At 37.4% G+C, this 17,695-nt stretch overlaps 1 protein-coding gene across 6 annotated transcripts in view; it reads right to left on the bottom strand.

Annotated features, from left to right (window-relative positions):
- Positions 1-17,695, bottom strand: part of PPHLN1 (periphilin 1) — a 185,560-nt gene that overhangs the window by 82,909 nt on the left and 84,956 nt on the right. For all 6 annotated transcript variants that reach the window (XM_043968058.1, XM_043968061.1, XM_043968057.1 and 3 more), the window contains one exon: positions 3,527-3,732. In XM_043968058.1, coding sequence (XP_043823993.1) covers positions 3,527-3,732 — 206 coding nt within the window. The remainder of the gene's footprint in view (positions 1-3,526; positions 3,733-17,695) is intronic.

Genomic DNA, 17,695 nt, shown 5'->3' with positions numbered 1-17,695 from the left:
GTATTAGAATGTTAGCACTACATCAATATGTGCTTCTTTTTAATTGCTCACATAAATTTACCTTTTCAGGTCTTTCTGAATTCTTGTGTTAATGCTACTCATCTTTGGTCTTTTATCAAAAATATTTCAAAATCCTGTAGTACATTAAAGGTTCATTTTTCTCCCCCGTAAGAATAAATTCAGCTTTATGGGGTAAGTTATTCCAAACTTTAAGCCTCTGTCCTTTGTCTTTTGAAATACTGCATTCCAAGATCTCATTAGGCAGCTAGTGGTCAACTCCAAGTAGACCTTGATTCAGAAGAGTTGAGTTCAAATCTAGCCACAAACACTTACTTGGTTGTGTGAGCAAATAACTATTGTGTACCTGTTTCTTCAAATATAAATGGAGATAATAAAAGCAGTTACCTCCTAGAGTTGCTCTGCAAGTCTTAAAGTACTATACAATTACTATAATCATGACCACCACCACCATCATCACTATTGCCATCATCCTCATTGTTGTCGTCATCATCTGGAGCCACTAGGTCTTACAGGAACCTAGCTACAGTTCTTTAGTATCTTAACTTCTTTCTAGATATCTATAGTATTTTTTCATTAACATGGAAGCTCTGGGTTGTGTATAGACTTTTTTTTCCTAATCATGGTTTTCACGGAATCTAGATTCTTAAATTCTCTCTCCTTGGTTTTCTTCAAGTCAGTTGTTTTTGAGATATATTCCATTTTCCCCCTATTTTTTGGAATGTTATTTTGTTCTGATATTTCTTAATAATAATAATGATAGTTAATACTAATGATGGCCAACATTTATATAGCTTTTGAAGCACTTTATGTTATCTCATTTGATCTGCAGAACAATCCTGTGAAGTATAAGTACTATTACTTTCCCCATTTTACTGATGAGAAAAATAAGGCTTAAAGAGATTAAGTGTCTGAGGCAATATATGAACTGAAGTCTTCCTGACTCTAAGTTCCATGCTCGTTATCTACTGTGCCACCATACTGTATAATTCCCACTTTGTCAATTCTAGTTTTCAGAGTCCAATTCTTGGGTAAGGCTGATCACTTTTTATTCTAAGTTACTTATTCTCTTTCAAATTCCTTTCTCCAGTCTTATTTCATTTTTTTCTGATTTCATTTCTTCTAGGTTGTCCTGGTGGAAAATCCATTTTGTCTCTTTGATTCTCTGCTTTTAACTGTTTTTATATTACTCTCTTGGGGGGAGGAGAGGAAGATCTGTAGATTTGCAAAATTAGTGTTTTCTTTGTCTTATTCATGTGTCTGTCCAGTTTTAGCCAATACACTGGGACTTTGGGTAGAGTGATCAGCTCTGCTTGGTCTTACCCTGAGTCTCCTGGATTTTTCTGCTACATTCCGCAGTTATACTCCCTAGGATCTTCGAGTTTCAGTGCTCTGGATCTTCACAGCCCTCACTGCTCCTAGGTCTGGGCTGTCTTGGCAACACTGGTTGTTGTACTGGTTGTTGCCTAGTGCTGTTCCTTGGACTACTGAAGATTTTCCAAATTGGGGCTTTCTGATGACCATGGGACTTTCTTAAGGGAGTTCTCTATTCTTGCTGCTTCTGAAACTGACTGTTTCAAGGGTACACATCTTATCTCTGGCCATGCTGGCACTAGCTTTGCTGGAGGGGATACTTTCTTATTTTCTGAGGGCTTTTCAATGACTTTTTGTGCAGATCTGGAGTTAAAGAAGTCGCTTACATTAGTTTCTCATTGAATTTCTTGATCATTATTTTTTCTAATGTAAACTTCAAAAATTTGCTGGAGTAAGTGTTAAGAGATAAATAGTCTCTTTCAAGTCAGACAGCCATCTTGGCTGGAAGAGCTGAGAACCATTTTGGAATTCTATTTATTAAACTGCTAAAGTCAAACAATCAATCTCTCCATACTTAGGTAGCTTTTTTCTGTTTTGAGGTTTTTTCTTTTTGCTCTGATTCTTCTCGTATAACATGACTAATGCAGAAATATGTTTAATGTTATTAGGTATATATAACCTATATCAGATTACCTGCTGTGTAGGGGTGGGGGGAAGGGAGGGCAGGGAGGGCGAAAAATTTGAAATTGGAAATCTTACTATTTCTACATGGAATTGGAAAATAATAAAATACTTTTATTTTTTTAAAAAAAGAAAAGAAAACAGACCTCTACAATATCTTTTTTGCTATATTATGGTACATTGCTATCATTTGAATAGTATATGATAAAAGTGAATTGATTAATTCCATCTTTGTACATATACACATATAATACATATATAGATGTATATGTTTTAGTTATCAACCCAGTTACATTATGAGAAGCTAAAAATAATTTTTTATTACAAGAAAGAGAATCAATGAGAATTTTTTAAGCATACTATAAAAACAAAAAAAGAAATAGTTATCTTTATATTCAGTATCATATAGATTTCTAGTAGACATGAGGAGTGGTGGGGGTTTTTTTAAACCCATTTTCCCAAACCAAATTACTATGTTATATTCTTGTAATGCAAGATGTTGGACAGTTCAAGATTCGAGTATTGGAAACATCAGTTTGGAGAGGTCTTTGAAAATATCAAATTGTAAAATCAACTTTTAAATTAGCTGACATGATACAAATCATTAATCAATTACCACTTAAGGGTCAGTCTCCATCTTTTCCTCTCCTGCATTCCCTTCTCCCCTTCTCTTGCTAGCTAGAGATTATTACAAGGAGGCTACCTATAAGAATTTTGACCTGCTTTGTTTCTGACATGGGCTGCTTCTCATTCAGGGTTCTCAACATATTAAAAAGCCGAGTTGAGGGCAGACATCTGATCACATAGCCCACTGTGACTCAGAACACATGAGCTCAAGAGATCTGCCAGCTTAAGTCTCCAGGAACTAAGATTATAGGTGTATGCCACCATACCCACTTCTATCATACATGCATACAACATTATACCTCTCTGTTCTTCACTGCTCCTTAGAAAAATAAATATTTGTTAGATGGATGTAGCAATGAGTGGATCAACCCAGTAGAAGGCATATTGGGAAATTTGAGACTGTCCTTCCTTATCATCAGCCAGCAGAAAAAGATGTTGAAAACAAGACATTTATTCTTTGAATCAGACAACAAAGAACAAAAAGAGGAACAAAAGAAAAAAGGAATGAAAAGGAACAACTAAACAAAATACAGGTAAATTAGAGAACATAATGCCATATATTACTCCTGAGAGTATTCAGTGTCAGTTCACTACTTTCTTTGAAGTGTCAGAATTTCTTAGAACGTCAAATACCCACAAATTAAATTAGAGTTGCTACATTAATAATTGAGAAATGACTGAAAAAACATCAGTTTTCTTGCTTTAGTCATTTGGGAATAATAGAATTAGAAACTGTAAAATGTGTCAATGTGAGATGATTAGAAAAGAATTTAAAAATAAATGTGATACCATTGTAATTTATCTGCAAGACCATGCCAAAGACACATAAATCATGCGTGGTATATGTGTTTGAGAGAAAAATAAACACAAAAAGTTAAACACATACTTCTATGCTGAGACTGGTGGAAAGAATAAGCTTTACTCCGTTCAGGAGAGTAACTTCTGCTGCTGACACTGGAGCCAGATCTGCTGTGTGGAGAATCTTTTCGATTTACAGGTGATTCCCGAAAGAATGGATTGTCTCTTTTATGAGGAGATCGTTCTCTCATGTAAGAATAGAAACCTTTTCTTCTAAATCCATCTCTAGTGTCCCTTTGGAGAAAATAAAGTAAAAATCACTATACTTTAAAAAAAAAACCACAAACCAAAACAAAAGAGAAATTGATATAACTTTATAAGTAGCATTTTATATAATAGTTATAAGGCCTATTAGTTCACTTTCATGTAAGTTTCAGTGTCTCTATATGATCCAACTATGAGACTGAAAAATGTTATAACATCTATCACTACTGCTTCACAGTTTGGACTGAACAAATCATGAAAACAGTCATTATAATTTAAAGAATCATAAAAGAATCCAACAGATATAAGGAATAGAAAAAGGTTAGAGATTATAGATCTAAAGGAGGGAGTAACTTCAAAGGCCATCTAATCCAACTCCCTACATTTTATAGAAGAGGTAACTGATGCCTAGGAACTTAAATGACTTGCCCTAGCTCACAAAGGAAATGAGTTCCTCAACCAGCTACCTCGCAACCCCCCTCCCCTCAAACATGTAAAAAGACTTTGCTAGAACCATTAGACACAAAAGGTTATCTGTCCTATTCTCTTTTTGGTCATTTTATTAACACCAGTAAATTCCTTTAAGCCCCATGCTAAATTAATTTTTTACCAAAACAAAGAAAATCAATAGATCAAAAAAGGCCAATGCACTGTGTTTTGTGGAAATTTTTTTTGATTTGGGGACCCTACCTTTGGGCTGAGATTGGAAAGCCTTAGGCTCTCAGGGTCTCTTCTGTGTGGGAGGGGCTGGTGTCCCTCCTCCTCAGCTTCAGCTGAGCCAAAAAGCCCTGTGGGCTGTACAAGACACCAGGTCAGACAGCTCCCTCCGACCTGAGCGGAGCTATCCGAAAGATCCTGGATAGCCTGTGCTGAGGCACATGAAGCTGGAGCGCACCCCCGACCCCCACCAGCCACAGCCCTGGCTAGCAGATTAGCTTGGTCTGTGGGGGCGCAGGCAGCCCCGAGATTTGAGTGGAGAGAAGAAAAGGTATATAGAGACCTGGGGGTTAGATTCAGGGGGGGCTGACAAGGTATGGGGGCTGACAGGACTGGAGGCCTGCGGACAAGACTCAGAGGTTCCAAGGGACGAGACGAGGTAGAGAAGAGGTCAAGCGGTGGCTGACGAGATTAGAAAGGTTGGAGAAGACAGACGGGGGCTACAAGGACGCAGGAGAAGATGAGAAGGACTAGGAGCAGGGAAAAGAGAGGCCGAAGGGCAGACTGACGGAACAGACAGACAGAAGGTTGGTGAAAGAGAAACACAGGGGTTCAGCAGTGGCAGTAAGGAGAGGAAAGTTAGAAGCACAGGGATTTACAAAGTGAAAGGGTACAGGTGGACTTAGTGAAAGTAGCTGAGCAAGTGAGAATACCCTGAGGCGAGAGATGGCTAAGGCCCTTACTGTATTCAAGAAGTTCCAAAGAGACACAGTGGAAAGAGAAGTGCGCAATGCAGTCAGGTTGTACATTTTATTTCCCTGTATTCTTAATTTTCAATAGTATCTCATTAATAAACTCTGCTTTGATTATTTAGTTAAGAGGCTTCTTAATATTTTGCTCATCAATTTGGGAGTGGAGCAGTGTGGTGGAACTTTATAAACGGCCCACATTAAATTAATAGCAGTTGGATAGCCAAGTTAGTCAATGGTCCCAGATTAGTCCTCCAGTCAGCTTTAGCCCCCCAAATTAGGCTAGTCATTTAAAAATATTCTTTCATTTGAATGGTGACCCAGATGGGACTTATGGTCCAATTATAATTTCTCTAAACCTGTAATTTTTCATAAATCCAATTATATAATTTTTCAGATTAGATATAGTTATTAATAATTAATTTTTTTACAGTTTCATTAGCTGTTCACCATCCAAAGTGAGCACTGATATTTATCTGGGTTCACGTCCCTTTCAGTGTTGTTTTAATTACGTTACTGTAGTCATTATATATTTAAAGCTCTTGGATCTGTTTGCTTTGCTGTATACTATTCATATTTGTTTCTTAAGGTGGAATGGTTTTCCTTTACTTTCATGTACCAGATTTTGTTTCCCCCTTTCCCAAACAATGGGCACAAATACAATTTCCATTTCTTTGATACTACAAAAAGTACTCATGTAACTATTAGCTATATGAGAACTTTCTTCTGACTGGCTCTGGTTAAATACCCAATTATTTAAGTATTCCTTTAAAAAGTATTTTGCAGGTGTATTTGTGCAATACCCAATTGGTAGATTAACTCTTGTAATGATTGGAGTGACGCCACCTGCTGGAGATTTACTGTAGGAAAGCTCCACCATGAGAAGGCATCTGAAGGCAAGCCATGTGGTCAGTTCCTTGGCATCAGGAAGTGACATAAGCTACCAGCCAATCAACTTGAGGAGCCTCCCATTTCTGGGAGGAGGATGTGAAGTAGGAAGTGGACGCTGGCAAAGGGGTTCTTCCTTCTTTTGGTTCCTGACCTCGCCATGGCAGGTCAGATGATGTGGTCTCTTAGAAATAATTAGAATCCTAATGCTCTTTAATAGATTTTTACCTTTCTTTCTTCACCAAATTCTTATTCTCCTTAATAAATGCTTAAAAGTTTAATCTCTTGCTAAAGCTTATAATTTATTGGCGAACACTCATATTTAAACAGACTAGCTAGGATTTTAGCCCCTTACACTCTTAAATATATTATGCATTTTGCAATTACTTTAATTGGAATTTCTTATTTTAAATTTTCTTAGTTTTTATTAGGACATATAGATATTAGTGCATGTAGAAATGCTTTTGATTTCTATGAATTTTTAGGAATTTGCTAATTTACTTAAGTTTATTCTCTTAAGAAAAAGAACACAATACCCACAAATAGGAAAAATTTTAAACTCTGCTTTGCCAAGTTTTATACTATATTTTTAATTTCTCTATTTTGTTTTACTGTTATGATTAGCATTTCTAGAATATAGTCAAGAACTGTGGGTTTATGATGCATCCTGGCTTTTTCCTGTATATAATGAAAAAACTTTGTGAACAATGCTCATTTTAGGCATATTTTTTTTTTATTTTAGTGAGGCAATTGGGGTTAAGTGACTTGCCCAGGGTCACACAGCTAGTAAGTGTTAAGTGTCTGAGGCTGGATTTGAACTCAGGTCCTCCTGAATCCAGGGCCGGTGCTCTATCCACTGTACCACCTAGCTGCCCCTTTAGGCATAATTTTGAAAAATGTTAACATTATTCACTAGTTTTTTTTAGAATTCTTAACAAGAATGAGCGATGAATCTCAAAGACTTATTCAATACTCATTGAAATCGTGTTGTTTCTGTTCATGTGATGAAATATAAACATTTTCCTGACACTGAACTACCCTTACGTTAAAGGTATAAATCCAACGTGTTCACAATGAACAATATATTAAATGTTTTAGTTTCTGTGCTGACATTTTATAGGAATTTTATAGTATTGATGCATAGGAAAGTCTGTATGAATCAATTCATGGTAAAATAAGCAGAACCAAGAAAACAGTATATACTATAACTACAACACTGTAAATGAAAAGACCAAAAGGGACCCCCCCCAAAGTATATGTAACAAAATTATACAGATAAAATGGAACTCAATGATAAAGACACCCCTGTAACAATTAGAATGATGCCACTTGCTGGAGACTTACTGTAGGAAAGCTCCGTCATGAGGGGTGCCTGAGGGCAAGACATGCAGCTTTCCTTTGGCGTCAGGAAGTGACTTTGGCTTGTGGGAGGAAGAGGGGGTAAATGCTGGCTCTCTCCCTCTCTTTTTCGCCAGGACTCTCATGGAGAGCAGAGCAGAACTATAGCTCCCTGAGATAGATTGCATCTAGGCCTTTTTCTCTCCACCAAATTCTGATTCTCTTTAATAAATGCTCAAAAGTCTAAACTCTTGCTAAAGCTTATAATTTATTGGCGACCACTCATTAGATATTTTAGACAGACTAGCTAGAATTTTAGCCCCTTATGACCCAAACCTACTCCTTTATGGAGGCGGGAGGTCCACAGGCACTAAACTCTGCACATGTTCAGACTTTTTCAATATATTGATTGGTTCTCCTGATTTTTTTTTCTTTTTTCCTCTCCAAAAAATATCATACAGGATGGTTCTCTGGGAGGGAGAGATATAATGTGATACTATGGTGATGTAAGAAACAAAAAAACATCAATAAAAACTTATTTTTTTTAAAAAATTTTTTTAATTTTAAAAATTTTTTTGGTGAGGCAGTTGGGGTTAAGTGACTTGCCCAGGGTCACACAGCTAGTAAGTGTTAAGTGTCTGAGGCTGGATTTGAACTCAGGTCCTCCTGAATCCAGGGCCAGTGCTTTATCTACCGCACCATCTAGCTGCCCCCAAAACTTATTTATTAAAAAGATACTTAATTGCTAGCTGCCTAATCTGGAATAATCATTGCACCTACTTTTGAGAGTTGTGAGAATAAAATGAGATATTTGTAAAAGGTTCATTCCTTGTTTTCCATCAGCTGACCTGCTTTGTTTCAGTTCCAAGCTCCAATATTATGCCCACCCCAGGATAAGTTTATCACCTGAAAACTCATCATCATGGAGATTAATTCAACTTCCAAACTCAACATCCTCTTAGAACCCCCTCAGTTGCCTCTCCTGTCTGACCAGAGGACAGAGCAACAAACTCCTCCCAAGTCATTCCTTTAAGAGGTCTAAGAACTTTCAAGTTAACTTCTCATTTCCCATAAGCTGTTTTGTTTGGTTTCAACTCCACAAACATCAAGCTCCCATGCCAGGTAGACCCTGGCATGATTTAGCGTACTAAATTAAATTATTTATTTAAAAGTGCTATGTAGGGGGCAGCTAGATAGTGCAGTGGATAAAGCACCGACCCTGTATTCAGGAGGCCCTGAGTTCAAATCCAGCCTCAGACACTTGACACTGACTAGCTGTATGACCCTGGGCAAGTCACTTAACCCATATTGCCACTCAAAAAAAAAAGTGCTATGCAAACTTAAAGTACCATATAAATGCTAGTTATTATTACTATATCTCCCCTCCCCCACCCTCTCCCTCCTCCTCCTCCTCTTTGTGCTCAATATGATCTATGAGCACTTTTGATTTCTTTGCTCTCCTAATGCTGCTCAAGTCTGGAAACCCCAACTCTGGATTACTCCCATCACTGATTTCCTTTTCTAATCAAGCACTGCTGAACTAAATAAACTAAACCAGAGGAAATCACATAACCATACCAAATGGACTGACCACAAATTTGATATTCAAGTCAACAAACTCAAACTCAACATTCAAATTCAAAGTCAACAAACTCAAGTCAACAAAGTAATAATTAAGAACCTATGTGAAGAACGAGGAATACAAATAAAGGCAAAAAATAGTCCTTGATTCCAAGAATTCAGTCTACTGGGGTAGACAATATCCAACAACTATGTACAAACAAGAAATGTATGGGTCAAATGTGAGATAATCAACATAGAGAAAGCACTAGCATTTGAAGGAAACTGGGGAAGGCTTCTTGTAGAAGGTGAGGTTTTTACTTGGAACCTGGGGGCAGCCAGGTGGCACAGTGGATAAAGCACCCACCCTGGATTCAGGAAGACTCGAGTTCAAATCTGGCCTAAGATACTCGACACTTACTAGCTGTGTGACCCTGGGCAAGTCACTTAACCCTCACTGCCCTACCAAAAAAGTTACTTGGAACCTAGAATCAAGGAAGCCAAGAAACAGAGATGAGAACTGGGCTCTGATTCTCTATTCCATTCACAATCACTACCAAGCCTCCTCTACTTTCCTCAAGATTTTCATATCACCCTTTTCCCTAATACTAAGTTGAGGTCATCCTGAGCTCCCTATTCTCAATACTTATCCTTCTGGACCTCTCTGAAACATCAGACAATTTTGACCATCCTTGCTTCCTGGATATTTTGACCATCCTTGTTTCCTGGATATTATCTTCTCTGGATTTTCATAACACTTCTCTCTTGAATCTCGATCCTTTCTGACCATTCCTTCTCAATCTTTCCTAGATACACTAACTATAAGTGTACCTCCAGACTCTGGCATGGACCTTTGTCTATTCACTTCTTGAGCTCTCATTTGATGGTTTCATAAGATCCAATGAGTTTAAGCTCTTTCTCTAAGCAGTTAAATGCATATCCAATCATTCTTACTCCTGAGCTCCAGTACTACATCACCAATTGCTTATTAGACATTTAGAATTGGATGTCTCAAAGACACTAAAAACATCAAAATGTCTAAAACACAACTCATCACCTTCAAAAAAAAATCTGCAATTTTTTCAGAGTGACATAACTCCTGCCCAAAGATCTAAAAAAAAGATTGAATCCTAAGCATGAAACGCAAGGAAAAAAAAAATCGAAGTTAAGTAATTTTCCAGCCAGATTGGCTTAAGAAGACAGACCAAGAGATCTGCATATCATGAGAATGAAGTTTGGCCAAGAATATGGGGCCTCACAGAGGGAGTAGTAGAGAATAAGCATTTAAGGACATACTACGTGCTATGTGCTTTATAAATATCTCGTTCAATCCTTACAACATCCCTGTGCAGTAGGTACTACTATTATGCCCATTTTGTAGTTGAGGAAACTGAGGCAGCCAATGATTAGGTGACTTACCCAGGGTCACATGTCAGATTTTTAATTCAGATCTTTCTTACTTCCAAGGTCTAATACTCTATCCACTGTGCCACTTATCTGCTCTGCACCTAGGTACTAAAAAGGTCTGAGTTTGGGTACATGGGCAAGAAGCAAAGGAGCAAGAAGAGATTCTCAGGGGATCACTGAAAGAGTACAGAATGTACAACAGGTGCAATCTGGCAGTTCTGTTTCTGTATCAAAAGTATCAAGATCCAGATCACAAATCCAGAACAAAGTGAGGAAGATCTGAACCCAGGGAGAGGAGCGTAGGCCATAAGTGTGCATTGGTCAAGGAACAAGTTCTAATAGTGGCTGAGTTTAGAAGCAATGCACCAAAACTTCCAACCAGAGACAAGAAAAAAAGAGGTATTGTTCATATCCAAGCCTGAGAAAGGAAGAGCTTTGAACAGATTTTATCCCAGATCACAACACTTCGGGAGAACTAAAAGCTGGCAGGGACCCCAGACTGAGATGTCACTAAGAGTTTGAAATAACACAACATTCAATACTCCAAAAAAAGCCACACTAGGACAGAAGCTCAGCAAAGTCATTACCCTTAGAAGTATGAAAAGGCCAGCACTAACATAAAGCCCAGAGGAAGGCTCAAGACAGAGAGAAAAGGATGACTTGAAAACAAATATAAGGAAAGCCACAAAGAAAAATGCTACTTGCAACATAAATCCAACCAGAATTTTTGGAGAAGATAAATAAGAGTAAAAAAACCCTACAAAACCAAAACATAAAAATTACTTTAGAAACAAAGTTAGAACAGCAGAGGATGAAACTGGAAAAGAAGAGAGAGTTATAGAAGAAAGCTTTGGGAAGAGAACTAACACCTTGGACTAAGAGGTACAAAACCTTATCTAGTGTGAGATTAAAATTGGATATTAGATCATAAATCTACCCTACTTAACCTTTCCTTTAATTTATCTCCCAGACTAGTAAATGGAAGAAGCTTCTGGTTTTCTAGATAGAGCTTTTATTGTATGGTAGTCACAAGGTGATGTTGATTAGAAGGATAGGAAAGTAGAAATACAATACAAGTTGTCTTAAGTCTAGGCTTAGTCTATATTCTGTATAAAACTCACCAAAAGGCCACCTTTGGGGAGAGAGACCGAGTCAAATGCATGCTGTTAACCGAGAGCCGGGCCGAGTCAAACTCCTGTCCGCGTCTGTCTGTGCAGCGCAGCCAGGAGACCAGTGGAGCTGGAAAAAGGCCCCACTTCCGTTCTCTCCTTGCCTTTTAAGTTCGCACCCCGGAAGTCGAGTGCTCAGTAGGCAATCTGGCGTGCGGCGCAGGCGGACTGGTGTGCGTAGCTCATGCTGTTGGTCTCCTCCCCAAAAGGGTGGTCCTAAAAAAAAAACTGGCATCTCTCCATTATCTAACCGACTGTTAAAACTTTTTACCACACTAGGGAATTAACTCCCTGAAAATTAGAATAGATAAACAGAAGCTAGGGACTCCACAAGACATCATGAGATATTAAAATAAAGTAAAAAGACTGAAAAAAATAGGGGAAAAGTTAGAAGGTAAATCATAGAAAAAGTAACTGATATGGAAAACAGATTTAGGAGAAATTGGGCTACCTGAAAGCCAGGATAAAAAAAAAGAGCCTAGATAGCATATGAAATATCACAAAACATCTTAAAGGAACATTATCCATATATCTCTTATAACCAAAGGGCAATTTGGAAAATTAAAGAATTCACTAATCAGCACCTAAAAGAAAGGCTAAAATAAGAACTCCCAGGAACACTGAAGCCAAAATCCAGAGCTCCTTGATTTAAAAATAATGATGATGATGATGATGCAAGCAGCCAGAAAGAAAGATTTCAAGTATTAAAGAGCCACATCAGTCAGGATAAAAAATGATTTAGCAGCCACCATTATAAAGGAGAGGAAAACAGACTATGTGACGTTTAAAATTTAATGTGTGGTCGCCTTATTTCTGTCCCAAGTTTGGGGAAAATTAGCTAGGGTTTCTAATACATTTTCTACTTATAAATTAGAAGCTTTGGGGCAGCTAGATGGATAGAGCACCAGCCCTGGAGTCAGGAGTACCTGAGTTCAAATCTGACCTCAGACACTTAACACTTACTAGTTGTGTGACCCTGGGCAAGTCACTTAACCCCAATTGCCTCACTAAAAGAACATTAAAAAAAAAATTAGAAGCTTTAGCACCAGTTTTGGGCATTAAGCATTTATTAGAAAAAAGAGAACACCTGGGTCAGAAAGTTAGGAAAAGGCCTATCTAGCCTAGCATTCCAGCCTGTCTTGGTTCTTCCTCAATTTCTCCTTCATGATCCTGTACAAGAGAACAACTCCTACCATAAGCCTGTTTGAGAGATGAACTGAGCTTCCTCTGCCTCCCAAGGAGAGGTGGTCCTTCCACACTGATTCAAGCTATTTGGCTAGCATCACCCAAATCCATTGGTTCACTGGACTTGAGAGTGGTCCTGTGTTGAAGTCAGAGTCCACAGTCTCTGAGAACACACCCTCCTGAGGGCCGGTCAGGTGTGGTTTCAACTGAATTAACTTTACGTGAAGTCAGCCAATCTCAGTCAATACAACTAATCCAAATCAATCCCCTCGAGCTGGGGCCTTTGGGGGTTGGCAAAGCCCATTATTTTCTTACAAATACATTATATACCAGAAGGCAAAAAAATCTAGGCTTAAAAGCCAGAATAACTTATCTGACAAAACTGAATCTAATCCTAAAGAGGGGGAGGGGAGGAGGGGGCTTAGGGGGGCAAGGAATGGATCTTTAATGAACTAGAGGAACTGCAAGCATTCCTGATTAAAGGATCAGAATCTGACCAAAAAGACCAGCCATGATTCAAGAGAAGCATATAAAGGCAAACAAGGTTAAGAATTCAAGGGTAAGGGTGTGTGTGTGTGTGTGTGTGTGTGTGAATCAAGGTAAAACTGCTTTATATTGCTATATGGGGAGACTAACTCTTCATGACCCTATTTGGGGTTTTCTTGGCAAAGATACTGGCGTGGTCTGCCATTTCCTTCTCCAGCTCATCTGACAAATGAGGAAACTGAGGCCAACTGGGTTAACTAACTTGCTCAGAGGCACACAGCTACTAAGTGTCTGAGGCCCAATTTAAACTCATCTTCCTGATTCCATGCCCAGTACTCTATCCAATGAATCACCTAGCTTCGAAGGGTAGATGATACATGTATCATATTAAAAAGATTAGACTTAAGACTTGTTTTGATCTTAAAAAAAAAAAATTGATAGGGAGAGAAGGAAAAATACATTGCGAAGGTGGTTGTTGTGAGAGGAAATGAGAGGATGAATTGGGAAAATTATATATCACCAGAGTGACCAATTAGAAAATCTAGAGAACAAGGAAGAGGGAGTGTATATTGGGGGGGGGGGGGCAAGGGGAAGAGGAGAGTCAGTGATAATTGAACTTCATTCTCATCTAAACTAGTCAAAGGAAGAAACACATATAGATAGAGCCGAGGAAAGAAATACATTTCACAGAACAGAAAGAAAAGGGATTAGGGAAAGGGGGACAGGAAATAAGAGGGAAAGCAGGCAAGGATTAGTAAGAAGCAAAATAAACTATAAAAGACAGGTGGGTAGGGGGCAGCTAGGTGACACAGTGGATAGAGCACCGGCCCTGGAGTCAGGAGGACCTGAGTTCAAATCTGGTCTCAGACACTTAACACTTACTAGCTGTGTGACCCTAGGAAAGTCATTTAACCCCAACTGCCTCACCAAAAAAAAAAACAAACAAAAAGACAGGTGGGTAAACAAAGGGAAGTAATAGTATGAAAATGACGTAGAAGGAAGTACACAATTAACAATTATTACTGTGAATGTGAATGAAATTAATTCACCAAAAAACAATAGAGAGGTGAGCAGAATGGATTAGAAATCAGAATCCAAAAAATTTTTGTTTGCCAAAAACACAGAGAGATACACAGGAGCTGTATTTTAGAAAAAAATCAAAGATAAGACAATAGCCAACTTGATTTAAAAATAAGGAAACTCAATTACCAGTATTAGAAATGAAAAAGGCAGTAAATTCACAAGTAATGAGGAATTATTTAATCCAATTATATGCCAATAAAACTGACAAATATAAATGAAATGGATGAATATTTATAAGAATGTAAATTCCTAGAAGAGGCAACAGAACTTAATAACTCTATCATAGGAAAAAAAAAAGACCCTGAATAAGCCATAAATGAACTCTACTCTCTTCCAAATGCCACCCCCAGAACCAAATGGATTGACAAAAAAAAAATGTATCATATATTTAAAGAATAATTAATTTTAATACAACATAGACTTTTTGAAAAATTAGGGAAAAGAGTTATCTCAAATTCCTGATATTAGAAAGCAGACAATAACCTCATGTCACAAAGGTTATATAATATGACTATGCTGAATCTATAACAAAAATGCAGATATTAGGAAATGCAATATTTGGGAAACTATTCACGTTAATGGAATACATTAATAACAAAAAATTCATGATTCTACCAATAGATGAAGAAAAAGTTTTTGACAAGATACAACATCTATTAATGGTTTAAAAAAATATTGAAAAGATAGATAGAGCTTTCCTAAATATAAATAGTATCTATCTAAAATGAAGAGCAAGCCTTATCTGTGATAATACAATGAAAGGTAAAAAAGGATACCCATTATCATCATTATCATTCAATGTAGTGCTAACAAATGCTAGCAATACTGAGACAAGAAAAGAAATTGAAGACAAAGAAACAAAATTATTACTTTTGCAGATGATGATGTTATGAGAACTGTAGAGATTCAAATAATGAAAAAAAAATACCCCCACCAAATTGAAACAAACTCTAGTAAGATTTGTTGTTCAGTCATTTTTCAGTCATATCTGACTCTTCAAGACCCCACTTGTAGGTTTGCTTTTTGTTTTTTTGTTTTTTTGGCAAAGATATTGAAGTGATTTGTTATTTCCTCTGAGAAAATAATAGGGTTTTGGGAAGGCCCAAAGCACCCCCCCCCCCATTTGAGTGGATTAAGATTGATTGGATTCAAGACTTTACTGATTAAATCACTTAAAGTTAATTCAATTAAAACCACACCTGCCTGGCCCTCAAGAGGGTGTGTTCTCAGAGACTGTGGACTCTGACCTCAACACAGGACCACCCTCAAGTCCAGTGAACCAATGGATTTGGTTGATGCTAGCCAATTGGCTTGAAGCAGTCAGTGTGAAAGGACCATCTCTCCTGCAGACCCAGAAAAAGCTTCCACATGCAGTTACTTGTGGTCCGACTCTCTCAGGGGCTCTCTTGGTGGCAGAGGACTTGGAAGAAGAAGAATCCTAGGCTGAGCTCTATTTTTCCTCTAGGCTAGAAGGCCAGGCTGAGCTCTGTTCTCTCTATGCTAAACAGGCCTTTTCTTAACTTTCAGACACATGTGAACTCTCTTTACTAATATTTAATATACTTTAATAAATGCTTAATGCTAAAGCTTCTAATTTATAAGTAACAACTATATTAGGAACCCCAGTTAACATGAACACATATAATTTTACACACTGTATTCCTTGACTCCAGCTCATTTTACAGATGAGGGAAGTGAGGTAAACAGAATTAACTGACTGGCTGAGTCACAAAACTAGTATCATGCAGACAGATCTCAACTCAGGAAGATGAGCCTTCCTAACTTCAGATTCTATCCACTGCACCACCTAGCTTCCATAGGTTATAAAATACATAATATTAAATAAGCCCATCCAAATCATCAGTATCTCTTTGTATCACCAATAAAACCCAGCAAGAAGTGAAAGGAAAATTAAGCTAATTTAAAATAACTAAAGATAGTATAAAAGTAATCGAGAGTCTATCTGCTAAGACATGTATAGGAAGTATATGAGCATAATTACAGAACATTGTACACAAAGACACATAACTGAAGAAATATCAATTACTCATGGGTGGGTGTAATCAATATAACAAAAATGGAGTTAGCATACTTAAGGTTAGGCGAGTGAACTTTCTAACAGGTTAGTGAACATTAAACCACTGTTATATATACTTATAGCTTGCAGTTCAAAATCTGAAGCCTATTATAAGAAGCAATCTAATTATCTCTAGATATATGTAAATATATATTAACTTATCAAAATCTTAAACTAATATCAGGAGTATATTACTAATAATTGCTAATAATCACTGCCCCTATAGAATCATGCTGAATAGATTAATGCTGATTGTGTTAAAGAGGGGTCCAATTAATCATTCCTTTCATTCTCCTCCTCCATCCTAGTCCTTTCCTTTTTTTTTCTCATTCAGTTTTTTTTCTAGTTACATGTAGAGAGTTTTCAACATTTGTTTTGATAAGATTTCTAGTTTCAAAATTTTCTCCCTCCCTCCCCTCCCCAAGACAGCAAACAATCTGATATAGGTTATATATGTATAATCACAATAAACATATCTCCATATTAGCCATGCTGTGAAAGAATCAGAGCAAAAGGGGAAAATCTCAAAAAGGGAAAACAAAAAAAAAGTAGAAATAGTATGCTTCAATCTGCATCTAGATTCCACAGTTCTTTTTTTTTTTTTTTTTTTTTGGATTTGGAGAGCATTTTCCATCATGAGTCCTTTGGAACTATCTTGGACTACTATATTGCTAATCAACACACAATGCTGTTGATACTGTGTACAATGTTCTCCTGGTTCTGCTCATCTCATTCAGCATCAGTTCATGTGAGTCCTTCCAGATTTCTCTGAAATCCGCTTGCTCATCATTTCTTCACATTGACTTTTTTTGAAAACTTTGTGTTCTAAATTTTCTTCCTCCCTCCTCAACCCTCCCTATGGAATCAAGCAATTTAATATAAGTCATACATGTGCAGTTATGCCAAGCATCTTCACATTAGTCAAGTTGTGAAAGAAAATAGAACAACTTTAGAAAGAGGAACTAACAAATATAATTATACTTCAATCTATATTCAGAAACCATCAGTTCTTCCTCTGTTGATGGTTTGCATTTTTCATACGTCCATCTGATATTATCCTGCTCATCATTTCTTTCATAGTTACTATTGCTAACTGTATTACCCTCCATCCTATTCCCTCCCCTTGATATGTACCCCATTTTTTATCTTCTTTCACCCTATCTCTCCTCAAAAGTGTTTTTGCCCTCCCTTCCTTCACCTCTCCCCGCCCCTTTTCCACTTCCCCTCCTACTTTCCCACAGGGCAAAATATATTACTATACCCATTTGAGTGTTTGTTATTCCAATACTGAGAAATTTCTTATGAGTTAGAAGTATCATCCTCTCAAGTAAGAATGTAAACAGTTTAACCTTTTAATATCCCTCATGGGATATTTCTTTTTCCTGTTTACCTTT

Source organism: Dromiciops gliroides, chromosome 5 (assembly GCF_019393635.1).
Source record: "Dromiciops gliroides isolate mDroGli1 chromosome 5, mDroGli1.pri, whole genome shotgun sequence".
In the NCBI taxonomy this organism is placed as follows: Eukaryota; Metazoa; Chordata; class Mammalia; order Microbiotheria; family Microbiotheriidae; genus Dromiciops; species Dromiciops gliroides.
This window is presented reverse-complemented; position numbering and strand designations above follow the sequence as displayed.